Raw genomic sequence first — 18534 nt, forward strand, 5'->3', positions numbered from 1 at the left:
GTTGTCGTGCGTGCAACGGAAACGAGCTATGCCCCTGTGCTATGCCCCTGAGCTATGGGTCTGGCCACATCTGAAACGTATTCCTCATGGACAGCACTCACTTGCAAGCGAGGATGGGGCTTTATAAAACTCCCTTAAATACATACAACAGAGAAACCTGGAAAAGGACACAGGAAAAGGAACATAAAATGATCTTGGGCCTCATTACGACTCAGGTGGTAAGGGGTTTACGGCGGCGTAAACAGCGCCGACCCTTACCGCCTGAGTACGAGGTCCCTTAGCGCCATGGCGGATTTAACACCTGCTTTTAGCAGGTGTTAAAATCCATGGCGCTAAGGGACCATGGAGTTAATTACGCCACCGTAATTTACGGTGGCGTAATTAACGCCTTCCCCACTCCCATTATGCCCTATGGGGCAAAAATGGGAATGGGGAAGGGTAAATGGGGATTGGGGACTTACCGCCCCGCCGACCTCGGAATGGGGCGGTAAGTCCGCCTACCACCATGGCGTAGACGTAGTTTACGCCATGGTGGTAAAGTCACAGCCCAGGCGGTAACTTACCGCCTGGGTCGTAATGAGGCCCCTTGTGCTTCCATTTACATACCGCAATGAAGCCAGAGAGGAGCGTTAGGGCACAGGCCATTTTCCACAGAGTAACTAGCTTCCAGACAGTATTGTTGGCCAAGATGATCGATTACCTACCAGGTCCAGAGGAAGAAAAGAAGATATGGCAAGGAGATGGCAATTTGTAGCCAGTGCCAATCACGGATGCCATATGCCAATCCGGCAAGGACTATCTGGCTCAGTGAGGCACACCAACTGGCTGATGAAAGCACCAATGCCCGGAATTTAGTAGGAGTCCATTCGACAGCTGTGGAGAAAGGAAGGCAGAACTAATTAACCTGATCCAGAAAGATGGCCCTCAAGTGAACAGGGGAAAGGTAGGATCTGCTAGTACAACAGGCTAAAGATTCAGATGCAAAACTGTTACAAAACCTGAGGTTTGTCACTTGTCTATTGAATAGAGCTGGTGGTGAGCTCTCCTTGGTGGTCACTTGGCAGACATGGCAACATATCAACATGGATGAGGCCTGCAGGCTGACAATGATTGTATGCCCCTTTAAGGTCCAGCAGAAATCACCATAACAAAATGTGTCCAGAAACCCCATAAGAAGAAAATAAACAATTGTACATGTGTGAAAATGATTACAGTTATATTTTTAGTTACTCCCACAGGTGATGTCCAAGGGAAGTGGTTTTCTGTTTTTGAAAAGAAATGCCATTGAGTTGACCCAAAGCACCATAATATGGGTTGGGGAGAGTCATGCAGGACAGGCTGGGAGAAACAAAAAACAAGGAAATTGACGGCATGATTAAAGAGGAGACATTGGAAGTGGAGGTGAATGTAAGGAGGAAACAAAGAATGTAACCCTTTGATTAATGAGGAGATAATGGAATGGAAAAATAAAGGCCAATATGACGGATTCTCTTAAACATCAAGTCCTGCAGTTGTGCCTTTATTCCAAGGAAATGCCACACCAGGCTTACCTACAGCGCCAACAACCTCAATGCCTGACTCTAAAAACCTTCCAAATCTTTCCAGAGCATTCATGTTCCGTGTCACATGGCATACACCTCTTACATCCCCAGAAGTTCCAGCTTAGTTCTGCTGTCACTGCTTGTCCACTGCACCATGACACATCTTCCCCCAATAAGAAAGCAATTATAATAAGTACACAACCATTAACGTGTTTTTAAATATTCAATGTACAAATGTATACTCTCTTATTTAACACCCCCTAATGTGCAATCTCACCCCAGAATTCTGGGACTAAAAACAGGCTGTATTTGTATTTATACTCTACGTTATTTTGATAAAAAATAATAGTCATGGTGAGAAGTTACGGGCAGGGCCGGTCTTTGCATCAGGCAATGCAAGCGACTGCCTGAGGTGCAAGTCTCTAGGGGGCGCCAGTCAGACTCCAACACCACCACGGTCATGCAGCATGATGCATCATTTAATTAGTGGAATAAAGTACGCACACAAAAAACAAAATGCTACCTATTAAACTGAGACTCTCATTCAGTCAGAGCAGCATGCCTGCTGTCAGCACACGGCTGTGCAGGCAAATCCAGGCTAGCACCACCTGGGGTCTCTGCAAGACCCGCATGCCGGGACTTAAAAGCAACATTTGTTGCTTGCCAGTTACTACGCCCAGGCATGGCCTGACTGCATGTGCCTCATCCTCAGCGCATGCGCTAGAGTTGGGTGCCATTGTGTTGATTGGGCTGGGCTGCTCAGTCAGCTCAGTTCGACTTTTGTCGGACAGGGACTGAGATTAGAATCTCTACAGAAGCACGCAGCCTGACTGAGCCTGCCATCAGGCTTGACGGGAAGAACAACACGGTCCAGGCAGCAGGGCAGGCCAGCCACTGCGAAGCCCACGGTCACCCGCTACCACAAACTGAACTGGCCTGCGGCCTGCCAGTGCCAGTGGAAGATGGGTCGCTCTGGGTGACCCGACCTGCTTCCGGCTGCAGTGTATTGCACAAATCGAAGGTACGTGGGCAGGCTCTCTGCCCCGTGTCCCAATTAATCTGAGTGTGTGCAGCTCATGATGCTACAACACTTTAAACACATGAATAAATGGGGCACCTACAAAGAGAACTGCGCATAGCAAGAGGAAGCGCAGGAGGCAGAGACAGTAACATCATAAATATATTCCTTGCTGGACAGAATGCCAAATCAAGAAGTTGGACAATAACAATAGCAAGGAGGGCATCGGATATAGCGCAAAATGAGGGGGCCAAACCAAAATGGTGATGGAACATTGAGGAGAAACTGTGGGGAGAATTTATGTCACATCACTGGCACTTGTATCACAGCCATCGTTCATTGCAAAGTTTCTAGCACATGCACATGTTCCCTGAAGTCAAATTCCTGACCTACGGATGCCACCTTTGCCATTTACCGTATATGTGCTGCTTTAAAAGGCACAGGCACTTGATCCTTGTTTCGCTCTACACATTAGCATTGTCTCTAACATCTGCAGATAGCAAATCCACCCCTAAACCCCCTTTTCTATTTTTGTTTTGTTTGTTTACTGGGGAGGGGAATGCATTTGGCTTCTTGAAATTCATCCACCCATTTATCATACTAGCTACACAGACAGGGCTGACTGGAGTGTTATGAAACGTTATTACTTAAACTACATATTATAAAGGGGATATGAATGCTGTCACTGCTGAATCTTCTGCAACCGTCCTCTCGTTCGTCCTCTCTGTTTTCGAATCAAACCCTCTGCTTAGTTCTACACACTACACTACACATCCCCAGCCTACAATGCCCCTTTGCCGTGTGGTTTCCATTAAAAACTCAAAAGCCAAAGCAAGTTCATATTAGTAATGGTATATCCAATGTAAACGCTCATCAATGGTGATGTAACAGCAGGCTTAGTACTCAGAACGCAAATGGCCAATGCCAGGCCCTTAACCCCTGTGCCACAATTGCGCGCGCCACATATTGGCATTTTCTCATTTACATCATACATCAGGAAACACCAGCACAGTTTGTATCAGCAAATAAAGATGCTGCCTTTCTTATCCGAGAAAATGGTCAATAACCCACTTGGCCAGCCTCTAAGCCTGCCTGTGCATTCCTGGCCATGGTGGGGTTACCTACTACTGAATACTGCTCATGCTTTGGCTTCTCAAGCTAGATGTATGCACCTTGTCCCTTATCCTGCCCAGCTTGCTGTAAACATACCCAGAACTTAACATAAGACATTCCTGTACCATTCTGGTAACATCACTAAACAAACAAAACAGCTTTTTTTGGTGTAAACAATGCCTACACCAGAGATCGCAAATATACACTTTTGGTACTGCTACTGACATAGCGCTATCAAATGTACCCAGTGTGCTATAGTCCTGCAAGCTCTGCTTCACACCGGATACAAAGAACTTTTTTATAAACATATTAACTGCCATCCGTTGATAGTGTTGTGCCAAGACCACTCTTGTGGCTCACCACTAGTTTGGATCAATTTAGACGCCAAATGTTGTCGTTCAAAATACGCTCTTCAGAACTTTATTTTTTTTGTAATTTCTCTGTTAACATGCCATGTTCTCCTGGTGCCTCCAACAAAGAGGAGGCGACCAAGGCGCTGTGGCAATAATCTAGTCACCTAATTGTTTCGTACCTGCGTATGCCCAAACTACCCCTCATACCCTCTCCTCTTTTATACCCATTCAGGACACATCGCCCTACCCGCTGCATGTGGCAGGGAAAGAAAACGGGAGGAGATTCATCAATGGGCTGCCATAGTGGCTAGGGGAGGGTGCCAATTAGGTGGAGGGGGGGCTTGCTCTGTTGTGAGAAACACAGCACAAATAAAACCATTGCTACTGTCCACAATCCTCGCCATACCACTCATTTTTTTAAAGCACATTGCACCAAAAGCAAGCTCAATTCTTGTTCTCGATCTTGAACCATGGCAGTTTGCTTTTTTGCCATCAGATTTCATATTTGTGTGATTACCCCCACATGTGACCCGCACATTTCAGACCTAACCCTCTTGGCCTCATTGCATGGCCAACAGTATAGGTATTGTTCGACAATGGCTTAAAATGAATGTGCACTGCCTTTATACAAAACAGTCACAGCTTAAACGTAAGCTTTCATGTCACATTCCCCGATCAGCAGCATTGCAGGCACAACACCTAGCTCCTGTGCCACTGCGCGGTTCCAGTTTGCTCTTACTGCTTTCCTCGCCACATGGGTCGGGTATCAAACACGTCTCTCTGGGTATTACTACCGCTCCACACCGTTGCAAAATAACATTCCCTTCAATACTTTGAAGGGACCATGATAACTGATGTGGCGCATTTGGCACCAACACGGAAGGCAAAACAAAAACGGGGAAAGATGCTCTGTGGCTTCCCTGCACAACAAAGTGGAAAAGCCATCAGACCTCTCCCTCCACTTTCCTAGCCCCCTTCCCCTGACCTATTGTGTACTGTTCTTAAGGTTTTTGACCTCTAAGCTTGTTGGCTTACATTTCTTTGCCTGCATCCTTGCTGTGTTCATACTTTTCACCTAGGTTCCCTAGTGATTGTTCTGTTTTTGTCGGTTTTTATTTCTCCGCGGTTGTTTGCTTACATGGTGCTGCCTGCATCCATGCTGTGTTCTTCCTTACTGCTATGTGCCATACGTGATTGTTCGGTTCTTTTTGTTTTTGTTTCTCCATGGTCGTTTGCTCACATTGTACTGCCTGTATCCCTGCTGTGTCCATTCCTTACTTCTAGGCGCAATTGGCAATTGACTTTTGTCTATGCACTGCATCTGATTTTCTTTCATTGTACTGTCCTCTGGGTGCCCATCCTCCTTCAGTGTCCCCCCGCCGCAATGTTTCCCCCACCCTAGTGTTTCCCCCCACCTGCCTGATCCCCAGCACTACCCCTCCTCTCTACCATCCCCCCCCCACTTTTCCTCTCTGCACCCTCTATGGTGCTCTGTGTCTCTCCTATCTTCTCTAACTGCTTTTCTATCGACTATCCCATCATTCTTACTAAGTCTGGCAGGAAGAAGTTCAAAAGGGACATCCTGGTCTCCAACACAGGCCTCCCTATCGCTGATACCTGCACTAGTGCTTCCTCCAGACAGACGGTTACCGACATCCCTTTGGCGTTCTCTCTCCAGGTCTATGGACCACCCATATGGTCTCTGTTCTCTCTCCTTTTGCCCCTTCACCCATTAATGGTGGCACCCAATGGGAGGCCCTCCTAGCCCCCTTCCACTCCTCCAAGACCATCATTAATGTATACCTAAACAGCACCATCTTGGTCCAAGGCACTCAGGCCAACCTCCTAATTTTGATAGATGCTTCCCGCGCCTTATCAACTTCCTTTCTTCTCCTGCTGTCCCTCCTTTCCCCTCACTGGCTCATCCACCTCCTCCATTCTCTGCCACCTCTATGGCTGCCTCTGCTGCTTCTCCGGCCACCATGTTGCCTCCTTCTCCTGCCACCCCTCTGGCATCCACATCCTCCTCCTTGGCTACCTTGCCTTCTCCTCCTTTCTCCTCTGCCCATTCTCGGGTGCCCACAACACTTCTTCAGGGTGTACCTCTGACCTGTACCCCTACACGTAAATCCTTCAAAGGAGGCAACTTGCTCCACATTGCTACTCTCAATTCTCGCTCAGCTGTCAAACACTCCTCTGACATCTGCCGTCTCCTGGAAGAACTCGATCTAGATGTACTCGGTCTGACCGAGACGTGGTTCATGGCCAGCTCTGTCACAAGCTTTGATACTCTGCTTCCTGATAGCTACAAGATCCTCTGGGTACCCAGAACCAACTGTCCCGGTGGGGGTGTAGCCTTGATCTTCCCGGAATGGATCCCTGCTTCTATCATTCCTATGCAGGACTACTCCTCCTGTGAATGCCTGGCCTGCAGGATCTCTATCTCTCATGGCCTTTCTCGCACTGTGGCCACTATCTACCGTCCGCCTGGCCAGGTCTCATCCTTCCTCTCTGAGTTGGTAGACCTCTCCTCCTTGACTCTCTACCTCTCAACTTCTCCTGCTCGGATTTATTTTTTATTTATTTTTATTTATTTGCATTTATAAAGCGCACAGAGCTGCCCTGAGTCATCGTGGCGCTGTTACAGAAGGCTCGAGCTTAACATAGGTAGGATGTAGCAGTCGGTAGCAATAGTACAATGACAGAGTAGGAGACAATGAGGTTATACGTTGCTGTGGTTACAGTGCAAGCATAACTGTGCATGTTGGCTTAGAAACCTTAGCGGAATAGAAAGGCTTTTAGGTTTTTGCGAAAGGTGGTGTAGGATTTTTCATTCCTTAGTGAGGTTGGCAGGGCGTTCCAGTTTTAGGTGGGAGGGGTAGGAAGCTGGACCCTCCAGCTCTAGTTCTTTTGAATGTGGGAACATAGATCTGGTTGGCGCGGTGTGCTCTGGTAGGTCTGATCGAGGTGTTGAGGGTGATTCTTTCAGAGAAATAGGGTGGGGCATCTAGTGTGAAGCACCTATGAGTGATGGCCATGGCTTTAAAGAGTATGCGTTCCTTTACCGGTAGCCAGTGGCGATTTTTCCTGGCTTGCGAGATGTGTTCCCTTTTTGGAATAGTCAGCGCTGCCCGGAGCACGTTATTTTGCGTGATTTGTAGTTTTTTTATGTTGTTGACAGAGGTGCCTAGGAAAAGGGCATGCTTCCATTCCTTCTGCAGAACACACCCTGGATGTTCTGATCTCCTCAGACCTCCCCCTTTCCAAACCTCTCACCACTCCGCTCTCCTGGAGTGATCACTTTCTCCTTTCCTACCATCTCTCTCTCTCTACCCCTCAGGCCGAGCCGACTCCATCAATGCCACCTACCTTCTTGGTCATCCAACCCATTAAGCGTGTGTCAGTTGAGGGTTTCGCTGCTTCTTTCTCTCCTCTTTCCTCGCCTTTGACTGACTCACATCCTGACACAGCCCTAGCTAGCCTTAATCTTTCTATCTCTGACACTCTTGGTGTACTTGCCGTTGTCATGTGGATCCGCCTGAAGGTGCAACTCTTTGTATGACTCCGACATTGTCACCCTCAAACACAAGTGCAGGATGGCTGAGAGGAAGTGAAGGGCAACAGGTGCACCCTCTGAGAAACTGGCCTGCCACTTGATCCAAAGGCAGTACAGGCACTCTGTCCTTGCCAAGAAGAGAGCTCACATCCAAGCCAGTGTCTCTGCGGCATCTAACAACTCGGACAAACTCTTTAAAATCTGCAAGGAGCTGGCCAATTCTGCTGCAGTCTCTACCTCTCCTGTTCGCTCCCAGGCCCTCTCTACGGCCTTGGCAACTCATTTCATCACTAAAACACAGGACATCCTGTCCACCCTCTCTTACTCTCCCTCGTCCACTCCTGGCGTGCCTGTGGCCGCCTCTCCTCCTCCCTTCTCTTCCTTTCCTTTGTTCACCCCTGACAATGTTTCTAGACAATTCTGATCTATGAAAGTCTCGTCAAAATAGGTTCTTCCTTGTTCATCCAGAACCAACAAGGACCACATCGACACCCTTGCTCCAGCCTTGGCCGATTTCTGCAATCACTCTTTTGCCACCGGAACCTTCCCCACCCCCTTAAGCACTCCCTTGTGCACCCCCTACTAAAGAAGCCTTCTGCTGATCCCTCCTCTCTGGCTAACTATCGCCCGATCTCCATCACTCTTTTCATAGGCAAACTCTTGGAAAAGCTGGCCATCTCCCAACTTAATCTGCACACTGAATCTGTTGGTTGTCTACATGACCACAAGTTCAGTCTATGAAAGCCTCTTCCAAACGGGTGGACCCATGCCCCTCAAAAACAATCAAGGACAACATGGACTCTCTAGCTCCAGCCTAGGCAGACGTCTGCAACCTCTCCTTCGCCACTGGAGTTTTCCCCAATTCTCTCAAGCATTCTCTTGTACACCCTCTGCTCAACAAACCCTCTGCCGACCCTTCTATTCCTGCAAACTATCACCCAAACTCTATCACTCCTTTCCTCTCCAAACTCTTGGAGAAGTTGGCTATCTCTCAGTTTACCCACCACAATGAATCTGTTGGTTTCCTCCATGACCATCTGTTTGTCTTTAGAGCATCCAAAGGCATGGAAACTGCTCTTCTGAACACATGTGAAGACCAGCTCTCAAACCTTGACTCTAACTCTCCCTCTGTCCTCATTCTTCTTGACCTCTCCTCTGCTTTCGATATGTAAAACCACAACATTGTGATCTCCCATCTCTGTGATACCCTGGGCATCACAGATCAGGCCCTGGCGGGGCTGGTGTCCTTTCTCTCTGACCATCCTTCCCAGGTGGAACTTGGGTCCTTTCTCTCCGATATCACTCTGTCTACGTGTGGTGTCCACAAGGGATCTTATCTATCCCCTGGTTTTTCAAGGCCTTCACCTCCAACTTTCAGTGTTATGCAGATGACACACAGCTCTCGTTCAGGCTGCCCTCTGCCTCTTCCTCCTCCTCGCTCATTCCGGACTGTCTGTCCGAAATTAAGTCCTAGTGTGCTGCCAATGATTTCTGCCTTAATGCCAGTAAAACAGAGATCATCCTCCTTGGGACCCCTGCTCCCGATTTCCCACTTTCACTCTGGCCAGCCTCCCTTGGTCCTGCGCCCTCACCCACCAGTGAGGCAAAGAATCTTGGGGTCATCTTCGACCCCACTCTTTCCTTCTCTTCTAACATCTCAGACATCTCCAAAAAGTCCCACTACCAGATGCAACTCCTTAGAAGTATTCTACCTTTTCTCACTTTCCCCAGAGGGCTCTATGTCATTTCATCGACAGGTGTAGTTTCAATGGGTTTTTTTTACTGAAAAAATGAATCGAAATTAATTTATTTTTATTTTTGAAGGGTTTCTCCCCCAAGCCCCCATCCTCTATTGTGTTTTTACCGATTCCCGACCACCCCACCCCTTATATATACTTTTCCAACCCCGCTATATATTTCAATGAAGTTTTTTCAGTAAAATGTACTCGGAAAACACCGGGCTGAAATCCCTCCACTGGCTCCCCGTGGCTGCAAGGATCAAGGTCAAGTCCCTCTCCATATTCCACAAGGCTTTCTGGACCCGCGGCCTGCACTATCTACAAAGCTCTCTTCCTAAATACTCTCCTTCTAGAGTCCTCGGCTCAGCCTCCTCCAACTCTCTGTAGGTGAGCCACTTCTCCAAACAGAGATTTGGGGGTAGAAATGTATCCTCTGCAGGTGCCTCCTTCTGGAACAGCCTCCCTGCCTCTCTCCATCTTGAGCTGGACTTTCTTAAGTTCCAGAAACTCCTCAAAACCTTCTTCTTCTCGTCCACTTTCTCTCTCCCTCTCCCCTACTGGCCTTTCCTCTTCTCTGTTGCTTACCTCCTTCTCTCTCCTCCCCAACTTGCTCACTTTCGCTGACTGGTCACCTGGTGCTCCTCGGGAGCCTCACTGGTCCCAGGCTCCCCTGCCAGTCCTGCACATGCGTCTGGGCCTCTGAACGCTTCGCACTACTGCACTCGGAATACGTCCCGTAAGAGGGGCAACCTCTTTGTACTTAACCCTGGCCCCTGATGGTCTGGGCGCACTTGCCCACTCCCCCACCTCGCACTTTCTGTCTGCGCACTTGCATGACCTTGAATGTACTAGGCCTAGTGAGATTGGTTGTCCTGTTCTCCCTCTGTCTCCCATCGATAGCTTGGTTGCACCTGAAACACTTGTGCATAGGCGCATTAGTGATGACCAAACACCAATCAAGGCGAACTGTCGACAGTCCTAGTACGTTAGTTTATTGTTCTGTATGTCTTTCTCCCTCTCCCCCCGCTTTATCTCCCCACTCTTTGTCATGCACTTACAAGTCGTTAGGCATAGTTCGGTAGTTTATTGATTGTATGCCCCGCCCCCAAACCCCCTTTCTCTCAAACCCTCCTGTCATGCACTTGCACTAGTAGAAATGCCTCAGGCCTAGTATGATAGTTATTTTTTGTTAGATCATTCGGAAACTTCCCTTGTTCCCTTCCCGCCTTGAAGCACTTTGAAGCACTTCACTTGTGTATAAGCGCTTTACAAATAAACAATTACAATTACATTTACAATTACAGTCTGGCTTCAGAGCGGCCAGAAGCACGGAAACTGCTCTCCTGAACAACCTGCTCTCTAACCTTCTTCTGTTCACATTCTCCTCGATCTTTCTTCTGCTTTTGATACAGTCAACCATGCTATCCTGCTCAATCGCCTCTGTGATAATCTGGGTATCACTGATTAGGCCCTGACCTGGCTGACCTCCATTCTCACTGATCGATCCTCTCACGTCCAGCCGGGGTCCTTCCTCTCTTCTATCTCTCTCTCTCTACCTGTGGTGTTGCCATGGGGTCTAACCATTCTCCCTGGCTGTTCAACCAATGCCTGGCACCTCTTGCCCACTGCATCGCTGCTCTGTGCTCCAACTTTCAGTGTTATACGGATGACACCCATCTCTCTTTCAGGCTCCCCTTGGCCACCTCTTCTCCTTCTCTCATTCCGACTATATGTCCGCAATTCGGGAGTGCTGTGCCGCCAATGATCTCTGCCTTAATGCCATTAAGGCAGAGATCCTCCTCATCAGAACACCAGCTCCCTCCTTTCCTTTCATTTTCTGGCCCCCCTCTTTGGGACCTCTTCCTGCTCGTAGCTGTGAGGCTAAGAACCTTGTGGTTATCTTCAACTCCACCCTCTCTTTCTCTTCTCTCCTCATATCTCCAATGTCTCTAAGAAGTCAAACTATCAGCTGCACCTCTTCAGAGGTATTCTTCCTTTCCTCACTTTCCCCCTCCCCTTCCTTCCCTCACTTATTGTCAACACTATTTCACTATCAGAAATGGCAACAGGCCTAGTACGATAGTCTACTTTTTGTTCCCTCACCTACCCCTCTCATCCTTCCCTCACATTCTCAATGCTCTTGTACTATCAGAAATGTTGCTAGGCCTAATACGATAGTCTATAGTTTTTTTCCGCACCTTCCTCTCCCCCCTTCCTTCCCTCACCTCTTGTCAATGCTTTTTGCACTAACAGAAATGTTGTTAGGCCTAGTACGATAGTCTACTGTTTGTTCCTCCCTCTCACCCCTCATCCTTCCCTCGTTATTGTCATTGTCAATGCTCTTGCACTATCAGAAATGCAGTCAGGCCTAGTACAATAGTGTATTTGCCATTCTTAAATGTCTCAAGGCCTTTATAAGAATGTGCTGTATTTTACCCTTGCTCCCTCCCCTGCCTTGAAGCGCCTTGGAACACGTGTGTATAGGCGCTATACAAATAAAACATCATAACATCATAAAATAGCATAAGCTGACTGTCTCCAGAGCTCTGGCTCTAGGCTGGACTACTGCAACAGCCTCTTTCTAAATCTTCCTTCCTCTAATCTCCGTCCTCTACAACTTATCCATAACAGGACTGGGAGACTCGTCCTTGGCCTCAAGCCCATGGATTGTATATCTCCAGCTCTGAAACCTCTTCATTGGTTGCCAGTGGCGGCAAGAATCAGGTTCAAGACCCTCTGCATCACCCGCAAGGCTTTCTGGGGACTGGGACCGCACTACTTCCAACTCTATCTTCCTAAACATCTCCCTTCTCGAGCTCTCTGCTCATCCACCTCCAACTCTCGGAAGGTCAGTCGCTTTTCCGAGCAGAGAGCTGGGGGCAGATCGCTATCTTCAACTGAGGCTTCCCTCTGGAACAGTCTCCCTGCCTCTCTCAAACTTGAGCATAACCACCTCCGGTTCTGGAAGCAACTCAAGACCTTCCTCTTAGCTTCTGCTTTCTCTCTTCCTCTTCTCTGCTGATGTCCCGACTGCTCCATGCACTGGTCAGATGGCCACCCTCTGAAATTGGGTCCAGGTACCTGCATGTCCAGTTGCACCCTGCACTGCATCTTGGCTCCCCCAGTACTTTTGGGCTGTATCTGTAACCTTACAGACCCTTCTCGCTGCACTTATTAGCCACCCGTTGACTGCACTTTCTGATTCACTTGCACTGAGCCACCCACTGGCTGCTCTTGATTACCTGCACTTCTTGCCCCCCTGACACCGCCTGTGCCACTTCTGCTGGAACTGCCCCAGACCAGAGAAAACATACAGATATCTTGATAGGGGATATGTGCAGTGTTTATTGTAAAAGAAGCTATTACAAAGAAAACTATTTAATTGTGCTAACATTGTAAATATTTCTAGAATTGTATAATGCTCATTTATATTGATCACTTCCAGTACATGGTACATTATCAAAACCTAGAATAACCATTTGATTATTTCTGTTAAACAATTTTCATTCCAAGAGGGGCAGCCTGGTAGACTTCTACTGAACACTTTCCAAATAACCCAATGAAAAAGGGAAGGGGATGAATAGCATAGATGAAAGTTCCTGGCTGCTTTGCATGAAATCAAACAGTATGTTGGGAATATAAGTGAGACAATCTGCGTCCTTACGCCATAAGTTTATGGAAAGAGGCTACAGTCCCACCGCCCTAACTCAGATTGAAGAGAAGGTGGCATCTATAGAGAGAGAGAGAGACTCTATTGAAATCTATTGAAGAGAAGGTGGCATCTATAGAGAGAGAGACTCTATTGAAATCTAAAGAACGGAGCAAAGGTGACTCTATGGTCTATGTCACCACATACTCAGCTCAAAGCAAAATAATCAGGAACATCATTCAAAGAAATTGGCCTATGCTGCAAAGGGACCCCTCCACACAAACACTCTTTCAACAGCTGCCGATTTTTGCCTACAGGAACAGTAAGGCCATAAGCAATAGTTTGGTTAGAGCGGACCTATCCTTGCCTCAGGAGGCGCAGTCTCAATATAAGGGAACTCAACCCTGCCATAACTGCCAGCATTGCAGTAATATTCTTTCAGGCAACATAATTTCACACCCACACACCGGGAAACCTATTACACTGAAACATTCCTGTACCTGTGATTCTTCCAATGTGGTTTATGCCCTCAAATGTCCGTGTGGCTTCTATTATGTTGGGATCACTATGAGAAAAGAGAAATTGCGTTGGACCGAGCACAAGTCCAACATTCGGACAAAAAGTCTTAGATCCCCAGTATCAATGCACTTTCTAGAAGCAAAACACAGTATTGCTCAGCTTAAGTGTATGATCCTAGAACAAGTCAGGGTGGGACCAAGAGGGGGAGATGTGCATAAGAGATTACTTCAGAGGGAGATTGTTTGGATTGATCTTTTGGACTGTTTGAGTCCAAGAGGAATGAATATTGAATTTGACCTTATGTGTTTCCTTTAAGGTCTCCTGCTGTGTTTTTAATCATTTGTGTTAAGTTGTGTATAGACTGTTTACAAAAATTAACAGACATGTGTTTGTTAACTGTTGTGCCTTTATGTATTTTCGGCACTACTGTTGAGGCTGCATCCGAAAACATTATTCATGATTATGGACTGATATAAAGAGTTGAGGGCCCTCATTACGACCCAGGCGGTAAGTGAAAAACGATGCCGGTAAATGATTACCGGCATCGTTTTCCGCTAGGTCCGATCATGACCCGTGACCGTTAACTACGATGCCATTAGCGGCATCGTAGTTAACGCTGCCGCTAACTGCACCAAGGACGCGCGCATGCGACCTGCCACACCGTAAATACCGGCATGGCGCAAAGCTATGTGAATGACGACCCAAGCGGACATGCACCTAACGCCATCACCCAGCCCGTTAAGTACCTTACCGCCATGGTGCTAATTATGCCATCGCGAACCAACCGTAAAGGGCCTTGTGCAGTGAATCCAGCTGCCACAGGTGCACAGAATCAGCACAGGTGGAGGCAATACAGACTCAGGAAGTACAAAAAGAGCACACCCCACCCCTTCCCACACCCAGTCACACTCCACAATGATTCCAATAGGACTAGCAATGTTGGGGCTGGAGGACCTGATAGCAATGCAAGTGCTACAACTTCAACTACAATAACAACAGGCTGCACAGAGGAGACGCAGGAGGAGAAGGAGGGCAAGGCAGGGCCAGCAAGCCCCACCAGCACAGCCAGTGGCACCACACAGGCAGCCCGCAATCCCACGCATCAGAGCCAGTCCATTCAACCTCACCGCTGAGCAGATCCACACCCTGTACCGTTTGGACCGGGACACCATCACCGCCATCGTAGACATGACACACAACGACATCGTCAGCATGATAGAAACACCAACCGCCATCCCACCCCTACTGAAGGTAGTGTCTGTACTCCACTTCCTGGCCACAGGCACCTACCAGCACACAGTGGGACACTTGCATGGCATTTCACAACCATTATTCTCACGTACACTGATCCAAGTGCTCGATGCCCTCCTCAAGCACACAGACGACTACATCTCATTACCACGGTCTGCCCAGGAGATTGCAAACACCAAGGTGGGTTTCCATGCACTAGCCGGCATACCTGGTTGCATTGGTGCCATCGACTGCACCCATGTGGAATTGGTGGTCCCACATGCCATGGAGGTACCGTACCGCAACCGTAAACTATTTCACTCAATCAACGTGCAAATGGTCTGTGACTCCACAGGATCATCACACATTGCTGTGCCCGATTCCCCGGAGCAACCCATGATTCAATGGTCCTTCGGAAATCCACAATACCACGCTACATGGAGCGACATGCAGGGCCAAGATCCTGGCTACTCAGTGAGTCTCATGTCATGACCATGGAAATGTGAAGTGGGTAGGTGAACGATGTACCAATGCATACTCCACCTGGCTGAAAGGGGGGGGAGTGATGCATACTCCACCTGGCTGAAAGGGGGGGAATGATGCATACTCCACCTGGCTGAAAGGGGGGGGGGGATGATGCATACTTCACCTGGCTGGAAGGGGGGGAATGATGCATACTTCACCTGGCTGTGAGTAGCAGAGACAACGGAGCCAGATCATACCCTAAAGCAGCACAAACTTCAGCTGACACCACTAAACCTAATGCCCGATGTATGCAGCCCTACCACGTGAATGAAGGTGTGTCCCAACCATGACACAACCATCTGCAAGTGCATTGTACCAATTCACACCACATTGACTTCAACGAAATGCACCTACATGCACGTCACCAAACACCATCAACTGAAAGGCCTGTCCCCCATAACTGCGCACGAAGGAGGCACATGACGGACAGAAACATCAACACACTATCACACAGACAGCAAGGCCCACAAAATGTCCCTATCAACATCAGTATTGTTCACTGCGGTCATGATGAGGCTGACAGCAATGTTGCAATGATGTGAGCGTTGACATCACAGGACACGTGCCAGGCCACCAAAACAAACGGCATGAACGAACACAGTGGATGGGCATTCACAAGGCACTTAACCCCCGTGCATACATTGGTTGATGGCATGCACAACAGTCCATAAGAGCCATGAGCATATACCGGTCGCATAGTGTGAATCAATTAGTGCATTTAAAAGAGGTCCGAAGTAACAGTTGGATGCAAGCCAGGGTGGCACGTCATGTTTTGAAATAGACGTCATGACTGACACATACATTCTCGCCCACATACAGGTGATGCAGGCTATCCCCTGAAGAGGTGGCTCCTTACACCAGTCCGGAACCCACAGAACCAGCACGAGGAGGACTTCAACCGTGCACATACACGTACCCGTGTGGTGATTGAGCAGGCATTCGGCCTATTGAAGGCACGGTTTCGCTGCCTCAGCAGGTCTGGTGGGGCACTCCTGTACCGCCATGAGAAGGTAGCAAAGATTGTCATGGCATGTGTCATACTACACAATATGTGCATCAGACGAAATGTGCCCCTGCCCCCTGACACAGAACTGCAACCACTTGACGATGAGGATGATGAGGGTGGGGATGGGGCAGCACCTCATGGAGGTGGCGATGCACAGGAGGGGCGTGAAATGCGTAGTACTCTGATCAACCAATTATTCTAGCACACGCGGATGGGGGGTGTCACCTGGAGATGACGATTGTGGCACTGTGTGCGTCTGTTATATGGACACTGGGGACTGTTTACCAATAAATCACACATACGAATGAGCAATGTCCACACATGTGATTTGTGCAAATAGGAAAAGTGTATTGTAAAAGTGATTTTGTTGAACACACCCACTCCCCCCTCCCCCCTGAACTCCCCAACACACCCACTCCCCCCTCACCCCTCCCCCCTGAACTCCCCAACACACCCACTCCCCCCTCTCCCCTTCCCCCTGAACTCCACAACACACCCACTCCCCCCTCACCCTTCCCCCCTGGAATCCCTACAAAGGTGTGAGAAAGTCTGTGATGCAGTGTCTGATGTTGGATTTCTCCACTGTGCGGCCACTATTGGCAGCCCCCTCCCCTGGCCCCCGGGGCACCCCTGCCTGTGCTACGCAGGTTCCTGCCCGATCGGCGGATGGGGCTGCTTGGTGTCGAAGTGGCACCCGAGGAGGTTCCTGCCTGCTCATTTGGACGCATGTCCCGAATTGTCTGAACTAGTTCAGAGATGACGTGCCGCACTGCGGCGAGTTCTGCGCAGATGTCCTTTGTGGAGGACTCTATAGCAGCCTTCACTGTCTCCGCGCATTTCTCCATTGCTGCTCTTGCCCCCCCACATTCGGCAACATGCTCAGTAAGGAGCGAGGAGAGTTGCTGCTGCCGGGTGACGATCTCCTCCAGCGTTTGTTGGTTTCTCTGGCCCATGGATAATGGCAGTGGTATTCCCATTGGGCTGCTCACCTCCTGCACCGAGGATGGAGAGCCTGGCCAATCCTCATCCTCTAACTGCCCCTGTGTGGCATCCGCATGCGGGCTGCTTTGGGACAGGTAGGGGGAATGAGGGTGGGCAGTGGGGCTTCCGACATCAATCTCCTCAATAATCCCTGCATCGCTGTCGGAGGAGGCTGCAATGGCAGCAGTTTCCCCAATAGTGCTGCTTGCAGCAGAGCCTGTCCCATCTGTGGCCACCATTTGGGTAATGTCTGCTGCTGCTGCTGCTACTGTGCTGCCTGCTGGGGTGGCTGTCAGTGCCCTGTCCTGTTTTCTTGGCACAGATTTTGGCTGCTATGGGGTTTTCCTCGGTACGGCAGAGGTGGAGGGTTGTGGTGTTGGCACTGTTGTCCTGGCCCTCTTGGCAGGTGTGGAGGCAGTGGTGTCCTCATCCTCAAGGTCGGAATTTGAGCCTGTGGTGGAGCAAAGGAGGGAAAGTGTTATTGATGGGTCTGCGGACATTGGGCGGGCATTGTGACGACTGACATCTTATCAGTTAGTACATGCGGCACATTTGAGGCAGGGGCATACAGGTTGTCTCCCTTTTGTGTGGAAGTAGCATGGAGGTGTGTGGGTGCCTGCAGTTAGGGTCTGCATACTGCATGTGTACAGGGTGGAGATCGGATGTGTCTGTGGGCAGTTTCCTGCTGATGTGTTGCATTTACACTATAGGGCAACATTGTACTTCACATGAATGGACTTTGGTGACTTTTGCATGGCTTGATTTGAGCCACCTACCTGCATCGCCTGATGTCGGGGCTCCTCTCTCCATTCCTCCTACTCCTTCTATGCTCTCCATGCTGATTGTGGAGGCACAGATTTCCTCCCAGGGCTGCAATTTAATTGGGGACTCCGATCCTCCCCCGGTTGCCGTGCCCAGGTTCCTTTTTGCCGATAGGATGCTCCTGACGCGGAGCCGGAGATCGTCCCACCGCGCTGCGGCACTGTCTCACATTGCGGGGCACTGTTCCCACAGCACTAACCCGCTGAGCTACTAGGGCCCATATGGCCTTCTTCTTTGCTATGGCCGGTCTGGTAATTTGGTTTGAGAATACCACTGCGGCGTTCTCCTGGAGGGTCTCCGCAAGCATGTTAAGCTCCTCTCTGGTGAAACGGTCTTGCCGCTGGCGGTCACAGGCTTTTTAAACAACTTTAGGCATTTTCTTGCAGTAAGAAGGTTGCTGATGGTATTTGCCGGGTCTCATGCTCGGATGTCCACTGGTTGCGGAGGATGCCAATGGATTGTGTTTTTAAAGATGGCCGCCG

General features: G+C 49.1%; 1 protein-coding gene across 2 annotated transcripts in view; it reads right to left on the reverse strand.

Moving 5' to 3' along the window:
* LOC138566964 (solute carrier family 22 member 6-B-like) overlaps positions 1 to 18534 on the reverse strand; it is a 356440-nt gene that overhangs the window by 207274 nt on the left and 130632 nt on the right. For both annotated transcript variants that reach the window (XM_069644749.1, XM_069644748.1), the window contains exon 4: positions 705 to 873. In XM_069644749.1, coding sequence (XP_069500850.1) covers positions 705 to 873 — 169 coding nt within the window. The remainder of the gene's footprint in view (positions 1 to 704; positions 874 to 18534) is intronic.

This window comes from Ambystoma mexicanum, chromosome 2p (assembly GCF_040938575.1).
Source record: "Ambystoma mexicanum isolate Mex_15411 chromosome 2p, UKY_AmexF1_1, whole genome shotgun sequence".
NCBI lineage: Eukaryota > Metazoa > Chordata > Amphibia > Caudata > Ambystomatidae > Ambystoma > Ambystoma mexicanum.